The sequence below is a fragment of the Lepisosteus oculatus genome, chromosome 9, assembly GCF_040954835.1.
Source record: "Lepisosteus oculatus isolate fLepOcu1 chromosome 9, fLepOcu1.hap2, whole genome shotgun sequence".
NCBI lineage: Eukaryota > Metazoa > Chordata > Actinopteri > Semionotiformes > Lepisosteidae > Lepisosteus > Lepisosteus oculatus.
Genome location: NC_090704.1, coordinates 8,437,229 through 8,450,704, shown reverse-complemented (window position 1 = coordinate 8,450,704; position 13,476 = coordinate 8,437,229). Strand labels below are relative to the sequence as shown.

Sequence of the window (13,476 nt, the reverse complement as noted above, 5' to 3'; positions counted from 1 at the left end):
TGTAAGTACCCTGTTTTCATAAATGAAAGAGCGTCAGTTCTGAGACTAAGAGGTTATGTAGTGGTAACCCTTTAATGAATTTAAAATAGGCCACCTTTTTGTTTTTTGAATTGCACTAGAGGCACTGAGTGGTCTATTCTCATCATCTGCTCTTCTTGTGTTCTTGTGTAATACAATAATTCGGTGTCTTGTATAAGGTATGTTCATTCTTTAGAAAACCAGAGTACTGAATTAATCCTTTAAAACAATTAAAGGGGAGCTACAGTACTAATTTCTCAGGCTTTCTATCAAAAAACAATTGACAGTGTTGCAGAATTTTACGAATTTCGAATAAAGTGCAAAATGGTGAACGTTGTGAAAGTTCTGTATGGTTGCCATGTTGTCGCAGGCAGGCAAGAAGCTGCTGCTCTCTCTCCACAGACAAGAGCAAGAGTTTGCTCAAATTGTGACGTGACAACATAAATCTTTTTTTGTCTTTTTGAACTTGCATATATATATTTAGACGATGCCTCAGTGTCAAGCATTTGGCTGTTCAGAACATAATGGATGCACACAAAGCAGAAGATGTGATCTGAATCAGAATCACAAAGTCAAACTGTTTCCTTTGCCAAGGGATATTCAACTAACAGAGATCAGTAATAAACCTGGGCACTGATGTTGGTCCCATCGATACGTTTCATGACACAATCCTGTGTGATGTACGATCGAATAAGTACAGGTTGTGCAGCAGGCATTTCAGCCCAGAAACGTTCGTACATACATGATCTGCATGCTGAGTTAACAAGTAGTATTTATCAGCAAGACTGTCTCGAAGTCGATATGTTGAATTCAGTTCAATTGCACTCATTCAAATCGGCTGTTCAGGCGATGGCCCTGGTGTAGCGAGTCCTCCAAAAATATAAATCCTGCTCGATTTTTTTCTTTTAGATGTGATTTCCTATAAAGCAACCACAAATGTAAACGATTGAGCACTTTGCAAAACTTGAAAAAGGAATATGAGTGTATTTTAGTGGGTGGGCATGTTGTTCTTTATTTTGGAATAAAGTATTTAAATACGTAAAAACATGTCTGCTTGTTCGTGCTGGTTTCGTGAAAATATTTCAAATGAATGTAGCAGCAAAATCTGCCCCTTTACAGTGTAATCAGGCCATCACTGGAAGTTCTGTTGCTTCATTCTGAATGGCAGAAAATGACGGCAATATGGCACGCATACATTGAAACTTTTTTTCTCTTTTGTGGTGCTTTATGAGAAATTGTACACTTTACTGTGTACTTGGTAGTTTACTTGTGGTTTGAGTGCATTAATCATTGCTGATTCATTATAAACCCAAAATACAAAACGAGCATCGCAGTTTCCCTTTAAAAGTATGTCACTAAAAGCCTTGATGCTGAGAGACGTAGAAAGGCAGATCTGCCTTTGCATACAAATAATCTGAGGAAGTTAAACACTGTAGCATTTCCTTATGCCCAGTGTATTAAATGAATTGACTTTAATTTCCTTCCCTTAAAAGAAATATGAAAAGCTGTCCTTCAGACACGTATCTGCCAAGAATAGTCCTTTGTTAATTTAGATTGCCTTCAAATCGAATAATAATATAAGTTTGTATTCTAATGTGATTTTTTTTTTACATTTTGGAGTATGGACAACCATTTTCATTTGATTACCTTAACTTTTTTTTTATTATTCTGCAGTTTTTTTTCTTATTTACTTTTTTATTTAAAAAATACAAATGGATTTTTTACAAAAACTGGAGGTCCTTCAGTACTGGTGAAACTGAATCTAGATAAGCTTTCATTCTAAAGAATACTTTACATACTAAAGATTGAGGCTTGATATTATTAATGTCCGTATATTGACTTTGCCGTTGATACATCACAGAAAACAGTTTTTCATTTCTAGAACACAAACCCTACTGTGCAGGTTTAATAAAGTAAATAACACCCTGTGAAGGAACTTAAGGTTTACTGTAATTACATAGTTTCGCAACAAGATTCACCAAAATCTTTTAAGTGCCAATTTTCCAAATTATTATTATTGCTATTTATTATGTTGCTGTTACATATTCTTCTTCAATTTCAGCAGTTCTGGAGTCTGGCTGAAATATGTGTATATGTTTTTGTACATGTAATATGGAAACCTGTGTCAGTGTTGCACTACTGTACTAACATTGCAATGCCTGCAACTTTATGCTCTTTTAAATCCAGTTAGTATTTGTCATTTGTCATTTGACTGAATACCTTGTGAAAACAACCAACTGCTTGAAGCTACAGAAAGGCATATTACCTCCAAGGCAGACTCAAGACATGAAATACACTTGACACATTTTAGTGAGAATGCTTTAAGGAAATTAATGATGGTGTATTTTTAAGCTTGTTTTTGGAAGCTTGGACAAAAAAAAAGAGGGTTTTATATTTTTGTGATGCATCTAAACAAGGCTGGTATTTACCCACTGTTATAGAATAATCATCTTTGATGTTAACTTTTAAAATTTAACAATAGCTAAACAAATCAAGTTCTGGCAACATTTACCTTAACCATCGACTCCTGATGAAGGTACCCAGTTTGTTTTAGTACACTTAACATGGGTTTCTGCTTTCCCTAGCCTTTCCTTTTGAAGCTGTTTATATCAAATGTTTGCATCAAAGTTTATCATATGACTGTAAGGAATACTTAACTACTCCTTCTATTCGTTGCTAGAAAAACATTTGGCTGTGGAATTTATGACACCTAGTTACTTTTGTACTAGTGGCTGGGGATTGGAATACTTTTTGGGGGCTGTTATCTGTTATCTACCTGCAACTTCATGAGTACTGCTAATGTAGAGAAATAAGCACCATGGTTTACAATGTTCACCTTGCGTTGTGTATATATATATAAAGTATTCACTCTGCTATATGTTTTAAATTTTATTCTGTTAAAAATGGCTAATTAAAAACTCCATAACTGAATATTAATATCCCCCTTCAGAAAGTTAAATGGATAAAATAATTTAATTTTTGTTCTGTATCTCACAAGGAAATATATCATTTCATCTTTTAACACTTTTAACACTAGTTACTGAATAACTGACTTCAAGAGGTGTTATTTTTAAATTAAATTAAAATATTGTATTTAATTCAGTGTCATAAATCATTCTTTTTTAAGAAAGGAGGGACGATATCTTAAATATTCAATGTTGTTTTGTAGCAGGCCTATGTATCAAACCAGTGCTCATTTGGAATATGTATTTGCAAATTATATTTGCAATAATCTGAAAATTAAAGTCACATTTAAAAAAAAGTTCTGGCAGTGAACAAACTTGTTAGACATGGAAAATTGATAACCCTGTTTTTGTGCCTGGAACTGGAATATTTTTGGGACTAGTGATGGTATGAGGCTTCCTTTATAGAATAATGAATAAACATATTTGACTGTGAGTTTCTGGTTAAAAAAATGTGTATGCTGTGAAATACCATAAATTCTACATTAATTTGAAGTGCATTCACATTAGGTGACACGAATGTAATGGATATTTTATAGCCGTGAGAAAAAATTCTTAGTCTGGAGCTTGTCAACACCACTGACATTGTAATCCATCATTTAAGATAAATCTTTCTGTACTAAAACCAATAATGTCACTATTGCATAAAAATATGCCTACAGACCCTGAATAGTTATTTTTCACTCCTTATTTTGGAAATGTTTACAAAGAAAAAATTTTAATAGATACAATTGTGGCCATTGTCAGTTTTTTTATGTAAATCTGACAGCTTCTTGAATGTCATGCAGGAAATAAATCAGATATGATTTTAATAATGAAATCTTTATTTGCTTTAATACTCCATTATTTTATAAACAGGAATTGACTTGTTCAAAGTCACTTTTCAGTCACACCCAGTTCAGGGTATCAGCTAGTGCAGTCATGTTCTTGAAACCAGATTGACAATAAGTCTGTCATCATTTTATTTATATGGCTAATTTTAAATGAGACATATATATGTGAACATGTGATAGAATATTAACATTATATAATTATAAACAGCAGAACTTCAAAAGATCACTCATTTGTTTTGGAAAATGGAACTTAAAATGTGAGGTTTGTTCTCTCCCTTCTCAGTTTATTTTCCAGAGTGAAAGATGACAGATTAAAGATTCTGAAACCAAAGGTTTTAATTACAAAATGTCCATTTTCTTTATATATATAAATTATATTTTAGTTAAATTTATAAAATGTAAGTCTTCATTAAAATTATTTTCAGTATTTTGTTCATAGCTTAGTTTAAAGGGCAGGGATGAGACATACATCTGAGGTTCTGACTCTCTGTGGTCATTAAAAATCCCAGGGTGTTTCTTGTATCTAGTATACATTTATAGGGAGATTACCTTTTATAAGTAGTTTTCCTATAAAAGTAAAATTAATGTTCATTTTACTTCATTGCAATTTGGTCTGAAGCAGCAAGCGTAAGACGTAATCTTTTATCATATAATGATTAAGTTAAGAAAATAAATTTTAAGCAACATGAATATCACAGGGCTGATAGGTTGATTTTTAAGAAGCTATCTGTTTTGTTTCTTGAATTCATGGCAGGTAGCCTGCTCTTTCAGTTTTTCTTTTGGTAAAGGGTCACGTTCTCTTCCGACAATGTCATATTGAGGAAATCCGATGAGGAGGAAGGAGATGTGTCAAACATTTTTAGAATACACAACCAGCTGTTGGAAAACATTTCTTCTGAGAAATGCCTGGAGGAAAGGAGAACTCCATTATTACACCAAAACATACTCAAAAGTTCTGTGAAACCTTTAATCATCAATGGGGGAAAAAGGAACTTTACAGCAGAAAAGTGAAACAACTTTAAAAAACAAAAGTAATTACGAAGGGCTTTACATTCTGCAATACATTCTGAGTTTATAAAATTTAACTAATCGATTATTTTCTTAATAAAGGGCATTTGCTTCTGAATGTTTGTACAGTTCACTTTCTCTTGACATGACTTACAATACTGTACATAGCCACCTTCTGCTTAGATGCTTAGATTTACAGTTTCATATTTGTGTGCATGTTTAGTGTCTATATATTTAGACTTACTGTAAGTTAGAGTGACCAAGAAGCTAAAATATTTGATTTTTTTTACTTTTTCAATGGTCTGGATGTGGCAATGTGTGGTAGGTCTTAGGAAATATTAAGGAAAAAGGCCCTGAGGACAGACTACACAGGTTTCAGGGCAGCACTTGATCTTTTATAGAAATTGCCTTAAGAAGAGTTGAGATGCCGTACTGGAAAACACTACTTAGAAGAATAATTGAACTTATTCTCTCTGCATTCCCCTGCAATCTGAAATTCATTCGACATCTGCTTCGTCTTCGTAATTCTGACAGGCTCCAAACTCCTTCTCCGGTAACAAGCCATACTCATTCAAGAAAGACTCCACATCTACTGCATAAAACTCCTCATTCAGATGCTTTGTGATGCACAGGAAATTGCCCAGAAGCTCTCCTGCCTTGTACACCAGCATGGTGGGCAGCACACTGTCTGAGAAGCGATCACCTGCCCCAGTGTTGGAGGCTTTGATCTTGCAGAACCTGACGGTAGGGTATTCTGCAGCCAGGCAGGAAAGGCAATTGTTCAAAGCATCACAGCCTTTGACTTTGTCTTCATAGATGTGCACCACCACCACCGTTAGCCTGTGCTCCTTCTCAATGGTCTCCAGGAACTGCTCTCCGCTCTCCAGCTCATACAGGGAACCAAACCTGGGGCCGAAGCTCAGGCGCTGATGCATCTCTTGCATGCACTGCTTGCGATACTTGCGGAGGCAGCTTTCATCCTCATCCTGGATCAGCTCGTACTCCTGCACGCTCATCTGTGGAGGAGAGGTTAACAGTGGCCTAAAGGTCCTGCAAAGGCGGAGTGAGAAAGTCTGGCCCTTTCATGTTTAAGATGATCACGGCACATATATTGAAAGAAATGAGACTTGCGTCTCTGATCCTCTTCTCAGCTCTAGAACATGATTTGTCTCAACGTATGCAATACCTTAACATGTAACTCATTTGAAGTTCAGACATGTACACCGAAAGAACACACTGCAGTGTTACACATAGATACAGTATGTACCAATTAAATATGTTTGGAGCAAAACGGGACCACAGGAAACCACCTCCACATAATTGGATTACCCTCTTTCACTGTGAAGCTAACATGATGGCCCTGTATTATATTAATCCTGTTTAATGAAAGGATTCAGTCATTGGGAATATGAATTTCAAGAGCTTTATTAGTCATAATTGTTTTTCTAATAGCAGACCTATACCTATTATGGATGTGTGGAGGATTGCAGTTGGGTTCACTGTCAATTTAAATAGGATTTAACAAACATTTGAGGCTTAAGTGCACTTAACAAAAGCCCCATTGAATACTGACTAATAAAAAGCACTTGAAGTATCCAAGGCTTTGTAAAATTACCGTGTGTGCACCTTTCCATGTAAGAACCGGGTTTTATTTGGGTTTTTATCCCAAAATGCAATTTTTCTGTCATACTTTTTCTTTCAATCAGCAGAGTGCATGATAGGAGATCTTTTCTGCTGCTTAGCAAGCTATGGTATACTCCGTTCCACATGTGTTTGTATTTGTAATCTCCAACCTTGCGGTTCAGTTTCTCCCGAGCTTCCTCTTCCCGGTTGGGCTTGTAGGGAGAAGACATCTGCCGGAGGAGCTCGCGCTTGCTGGGGGGGATGGACTCCTGATCCTCGCTCTCCAATTTGAACTTCCTCCAGTCATTGATCACTCCCTTGGGTCCTATAAATATTATTCCACATAGACTGTTAATCCCCCAGATCAAATCCACAGACAAAACAAGTCAACAATACACAGAGGCCCTGTTCTGTATGAATACTTGCAGTGAATTGGAGTGACGTCCAAATATTATTAACGCAGAGGAGTTCTTTCTGAATTAACAATAAAAATACAGAAATGGTGATATGGTGAAACTAAATTGAAGTCAGCCCCGCAGGCTATGACCTCCATTTTCCAAGTATACCTTGAAGTTACTTTATTAATTATTTTCGGAAAAAGTCTGTTAGTTTGCATGTCTTGTCATTTCAAGTTGATTCCCGACAAAAAAAAATGCAGAGTCCTCCAATCTACTTGACAGTTACTTGAAATATTGTTTAAACGTCGGCAGAATAGGCAGAATTTTGCTGCCTATAAATTCTATCCAGTATGTATCCAGTATGTGTATATCAAACTTTACGTTTATATTACTGTATTTTTTTTAATAATAATTTGTAATTTATGAAGAATGTTGTTCCACATATTGAACTAGCCACTAGAAAAATCAAATGTATTTAAATTATTGGTGTTAATTTGAAAAGCGTGGTGAAATGGAAGCAGTTGCTTTGGAATAGGGCGGTGTGGCGGCTCTGTGGCTAAGGATCTACACCAATGGCTGGAGGGCTGCCAGTTCGTATCCTGCGGCCGGCAGAGAAATCCTTCTCCATTGGGCCCCTGAGCAAGGTCCTTAACCCCAACTTCTCCAGGGGCACTGTATACAGTAAATGGCTGACCCAGTGTAGCAGAACTAGTTTGGCCACAGTGACAGAGCAAGCTGGGGTATGCAAAAAGACTAATTCCTGATACAAATTGTATATGGGCAATAAAGTTATCTTATCTTATATTTTACCTCAAGGTGACGAGAAGCTTTTTTGGTGGGATTTAAAAAACAGAGCGGTACAGGACTCCCAAGTGTCTCTGCCAGCACAGGTGCTCACTCAGAGCACATGTTGAACAGCATTACTTGCGCATCACTGGCCAGAGTCTGGATCAGCCATTCACAGAGCACTGTGTGGGTATATCCAGGATCCCTAGGGTGAATCTATCACTCCTGTGACTCATCAAGCTCCTCTAGGCTCCTGCAGTCAACCCTAGCTGTAAGGTATCATGGAGTTTTTTAAGTGTCTAAAGACAGGCGTGTCAGAAAAGATTGTCTACAATTCCTCATTCCTAAACCTGCTGTGTGGGCGTTGTGACTATGAGGCCAGCCAGAAACAACTGGTGATTTCCAATGTAAGGAAAGCCCAGTGCAATCCTTGCAGATGTCAATAAATTGCTAAGATGCATGAGGTCAATTTTTTCCTTGTGGTTAAACTTCTGAGATTTATTCGCTATATAGGGAGCAGCACAGGATCTTTTACTCGTTTCTGAATCTAACCTACTCTTTAATCTGTCTCATTGGCACTTGGCTTCTTCAGACCTCTCTTTACCTGTGTTTGTTGCAGGCAGTTCCTCTAAGTCTTCCTCCACACTGTGGCCTGACATTTTTGCAGAATGATCTGCAAATGATGAAAGAGATGAAGGGGTTTTAATACAAGCCCAAGCTGCACTGAGTGTGGGAAGACGGAAACCTCTTGTTTGATTGTTCATTTTTTGTTCGCTTTTGTTTTCCTCAACAGTTGCATCCCCCTTTAGTAAAGAGCTCCATTCAGTTTATTGCAACACTTCAAACAATGTGCCGCCTACCGTCATGTTTTCGCTTGAGATCTCTAATGCAGCTTCTACAATCCAAGTTTTTCTTTCAGGTTCATCTTAAATGTCACCTCATAATAAATTCTCTGTTCCTTATCATTCAGTCATATTAAGTCTCTACATTTTATACGTGATCCTATTCATCTGAAGAAACTACAGCACTGATAATCAGCTTTTTGTTTTTGTTTGTAAGAAATGAGAAAAGATAATACTAGCCCTACCTGTCCTCTGGAGAGCAAGCATGTCTACTATCATATGTTAAATCTGTAGCTAAATGTCATATCAAACATCAAAAGGTCTTGAGTGAATGATAAAAAACAAAATTGGAAAGTTGTTATGTACAGGCATTTGTACCTCTTGAAAACATTTGGAAACAGGTTAAATAGGACTAATTAGGATGATGCAATCATATGATGAACTACAGGCATGGGCTAATTTAGCATGTGTTATGTGACGAAGGAAGTTGTCTTCTTCACTCAAGGCAATCTGGGTTGATGTGGTATTAGAGGATTAGCTTAATACCTAATTTGTTTCATTGGTTTGAGTGGAATTTGTACGTGTGGCTTCCTTTCAAGTTGTAGTGAAGTGAAAAGGGAACTTTTAGAACTACAAGGTCCTGCAGTGAAGGTGACTAAGTTCTGCACTGAGGCTTGAAGAACAGAGTAGAGCTTAATACAGGGTTAGGTTAGCGTCCAGTGTCTCAAAGACAAGACTGAAAAGAAGACATATGGTAAAAAGGGACTTGGAAGTAGCATTTTATCCATTACTCCACTTCATAAAGATATCTTCAGTGTCAACATAATTAACTATAATATTGACTAGGTTTGTAAATACCACTACAGTTACTCAATCTGCTAAACCTTACAGGTACCATATAACTAAGCAATGTCATGTTCTTTGTATATTGACAATGGAACCACTGTCTTTTCCTCAGTGCAAGTAAATATGGATCTGAAGTAAATTCCAAATGCTACATTTCTTGGACATTATCTCAAGAATATCAGCGATATTTAAGACATTTTTAGCTCTGAAGTAGAAGTCAGGTATGAGCTGTTGTTAGTTGCTGCTGTTAGTTGTTGCAACATTGACAGATTTTGTATTTACAGTATATAAAGAATTTAACCAGTTTAAGATGTTACAGTATACAGTATATTGTCCAGGCTATCCTTGCTATCAAATACTATGGCACTACATGTGAAGAGCTCAATCATAATTAGTTTTCAGAAATATATAGGCTTTGTGTTATTAATCTAGTTTCAGGGGAAAAAACCTAGTCACTGTAAAGAGGTCAGGACATAGTCAATGCAAAATACAGCTTGTGTTCAGCTATAGGGCAACTCTTTCACTGAACAGCTGTGACTCTGAAAATGATAAACAAAATTAATATAATGACTTGCATTCGCTGTCACTGTGGCACATTGTATAATCCTCTGTGCTGTTTACAAAGTAAACCATATAGGCTGAAAGGCTACTGTTATTACTCTTTATTAAATGTGTGTCCTCACTGTCATCACTACTCTGGTTGCAAGCTCTGAGTTCTAATCCTGACTTTCTCATCCCTGTATCACTGGCAAGCTCGTTGTCAGTTTTTTGTCCCAATTACATCATGACAGTTTTTGAGATTTGAAGTTGACATGGCTGACTTCTTTATGCTGTGAGTGAGTACAGTGCAGCAGGCTGGAAATGCTGCATGGAACGTCCCAAAATGCAAAGAGTTAAAACATGTTGGCAGAAAATGGAACATCACAATAAGCTAATAAAAAGTGGCTAATCAGCACTATTCAAAATACTATCACATTTGCAGCTGTATAGTTGCCAAGGTAAACACACAGCTAATTGTAAAGCATTCTCAGTGTTCCCAATAGAATATACTTGACAGTACAAACTAGACTGTAAGGTGACTGTAACCTTATGTGATATGTTGATAGAGAAAATTCAATGTAATTATATATGTAGACATACAGAGTGTTTTGCATATCCATGCTCATATTCTTGATATATAATTTACATAAGGGTTACCATTCCATATAAAGGACTTTGAAAGCGGAGCTATGTATCTGAAGCCCATTATCCTAAGGGAATCACTTCCTTCATTTTAGCAGACTAAAACTTTATATAAAAATAGGCATCTTTGTATTGAACTCTATTGAAAAAACAAAAACGATAACATGTTCACCTTCATTTATAAATGTTTTGATATTTTAACTGGCTCAAAACGTAAGACACACTCTCATTGCTAGAACTGATGCTACAAGGATCAAACAAAAATGCAGTACAGTTAAGAGACACTTCTCCTAGGTTTCCAGGTTCAATTGTTTAAGATAAAGATAATAGAGATGATAGTAAATTATAACTGCTGCAGCATCCTAATTCTCTTAATTTATTTAAAACAAAGGTCATCATAGCATAAATAACAGGCATGACATAAATTCAACTGTATTTCAAACAATGCAGAAAACTGCTGTTTAAGAAACAAGCTACAGTTTTTTCAAGGTAATTGGTAATCAATGAGTGAGACTCTTACCTGTGAGTTTAACTTTCCCTTGGTCAGTTGGATAGTTGCCTTTCTTGTGCTTGTGGTCACCTGTCCTTTGGGTTGTCCAGGAGAAGACAAAAGCACACTGTGGATTTCTAAGTAAGACCAGATGGGCTTTGTCTAAGATTTAGTCTTCCGGATCATGGTGGCCTTCTCAGAAACAGCTCAGTGTGGGTAAGAGGATTGCTACTGAAGAATTAGCGACCTGCGCTCAATGAAAATAGCCAATCAGGATTCAGAGGCTGAGAGAGTTAGAGGATGGGATCGAGTTTGGATCCAGACAATAAACTCCATCATGAGGCAAAACTGATGAGCTGCTTCACTTTCCAGGACAATAGAAAATCTGAAGGAGAGGCATCTCTGCACAGTTCAAAGTGACATTCAAGGACACTGTTTGCTGAAATTTACTCTTTGAAAGATAGTCATTCTAGAGGTAGTACTATTTTCTGTGTCGGTACACCTGAACAAATGTGCCCAATTTCTAAGTTAATCAAAAAATTCAAAAAGGACACTTTTTAAGATTGAATTTGTTTTTTTTGCGGTCAAATGAGGCTTAGTCTACCTTTCCCAAAGGCTCATTGAGACATGACGACACCCCCCCCTTCCTAATTGCCTTTTATCACCTTTCTTGCAAGTTGAGAATGTGACAGTGATGTCATGGATGCTGTCCTTGTCAGCTTTGAGACCTGGACATTTGTTGGAAGAGCTGGGATGACATGACAAGTCTAAGAGACCAGCAAACAGGCGCATACTTGTCCATGCTCTACAGGAGAAATTGAACAAAATACCATAAGACAGCATATAAAACATGGTGCAAGGCATGCATTGCAGATAATCGCCTTGTATTGCTTTCAACAGGGGCTATGCATGCTAGTAACTCTCACAGTAGTTAAGCTCTTGGTTAAACCATAATGGTTACAAACATTAATCAACATAACGTATTTGCACATATCAGTGCAGTAGAAGTTCTGTGAACCTGCTACAAAAAAGTTTGTCATTTTCTAATAATAGATTTGCCAACTTGTTTCAGTTGTAAGTGATAATTTCCTGTGATACTCAGTGTATTTTTGGATACTTCTGCAAACAGTGCACAGAATTCAAAGTATTGAGTGTCAGCACTTATTTAAAAGTGTCACCAGTTCAATTCTGATTAACCGCTGAGGTGTTGAAATGTAGTGCCCACCATGCCTTTGCAGATTCAGAAGGAGTTCTGTGGCAGTTGGGTTTGACTGCAGTAGGTGGAGTAGTTGGAGGCTTTTACTACAGACCCATGTAGAAAAAAATCAAATATTTTGACACCCATAAACATGAATCTATTTACGTCTTAAGTGTCTCTGTAAATACCACCTACAACATACCTTTTAAGCCCATGGCATTCTTTTTCAACAGTTTTTTTTTTGCAGTTACTTGTTTTTAGCAAAAGGTAATTGTCAGTTAGCTGAGTTACTGCTAAGGGTTTGAATGGTATGTTTCTTTTTTGTCCTACAACCCCACATCTGTCAAAACTCATTTGGACCAGCCAAGTGTCAAGTGACTGTCCTTAGGTTTCAGAGTAAATGCAGTTGGTCTCTGCCAAAATAACAACACTAATCCCCATGAGGCAGCTAACAATATTAACCCTAAGAATGCACAAAATGAAGAAAGAGTATGGAAAACTGTATTCTTTTCTTTATTGCCACACAACAATAGTTGGTGTAATTTGCTTTCGGTACAGCAAAGAACACAGATGAGACATACAGTACATTTAACATTTACAGTATAAAATTAATAGGACAGAAGACAAACAAACATCATCACATACACATGTGAACAACTCTCCATGTAGCAGCAGAATTATACAATGAAATTCAGAGTTCAATGTGAATGCAAAATTCGTCTGGCAGTGGGAAAGCAGCTGAGGTTGAAGGGGGCAGTCCTTGAGAGGAAGGATTTGAAACTTTTTCCAGAAGGGAGAAGCTGAAAGAGGTTATGAGCTGGATGAGAGGGATGTGAAATGATTTTATTGGCACGATTGGAGGTGCGACTTGAGTAGTGAGATGAAATAGAAGGGGGTTCACAGCCAACAATTTTTGCAACTTTGGACACAATCTTTTCCAGTATGCCTTTAGAGTAGTTATCCAAGCTCCCATACCAGACTGTAATAGAGGTTGTCAGAACACTTTGGATTACGGCTGTGTAGAATTGAAGGAGACATTGCTGGTTCATGGCTGGTTCACATTGCTGTGCTTTTTCGACGAAGTGGTCAGTGTTGGTTCTGTCACGCCCTCTGCAGCCAGAGGGTGCTCCTTCTCTGTCCTGTCCCTAGTTTCCTGCCTGCTGTCCTTCCGGTCCCTCTCTTTCCCTTGGGCTATATATTTCTGGGTCTTGCACTCTGCCCTTGCTCAGCATTGACGTTCGGATGTCCTGACACCGGCCTAGCACCAGGTCGCCCCACGTTCACTACCT

General features: G+C 37.2%; 1 protein-coding gene across 1 annotated transcript; it reads right to left on the bottom strand.

Annotated features, from left to right (window-relative positions):
* Window positions 1–4,767: 4,767 nt before the first annotated feature.
* On the bottom strand, window positions 4,768–11,179 carry pdcb (phosducin b). Its single transcript, XM_006634617.3, has 4 exons — window positions 11,020–11,179; window positions 8,234–8,302; window positions 6,616–6,770; window positions 4,768–5,838 (listed from the first exon to the last, which is right to left on the bottom strand). The coding sequence occupies exons 2-4, from the start codon at window positions 8,286–8,288 to the stop codon at window positions 5,320–5,322; spliced, it is 729 nt and encodes a 242-aa protein (XP_006634680.1). The 5' UTR covers window positions 8,289–8,302; window positions 11,020–11,179; the 3' UTR covers window positions 4,768–5,319.
* Window positions 11,180–13,476: the final 2,297 nt, after the last annotated feature.

What these genes read in the sequence shown, in the direction of transcription:
- pdcb (XM_006634617.3), bottom strand. Translation starts at nt 8,288, where the DNA reads ATGTCAGGCCACAGTGTGGAGGAAGACTTAGAGGAACTGCCTGCAACA. An exon ending in ACTGCCTGCAACAAACACAG is followed by an intron (nt 6,771 to 8,233) that starts GTAAAGAGAGGT and finishes TAATATTTATAG; the next exon opens with GACCCAAGGGAGTGATCAAT. An exon ending in GGGAGAAACTGAACCGCAAG is followed by an intron (nt 5,839 to 6,615) that starts GTTGGAGATTAC and finishes TCTCCTCCACAG; the next exon opens with ATGAGCGTGCAGGAGTACGA.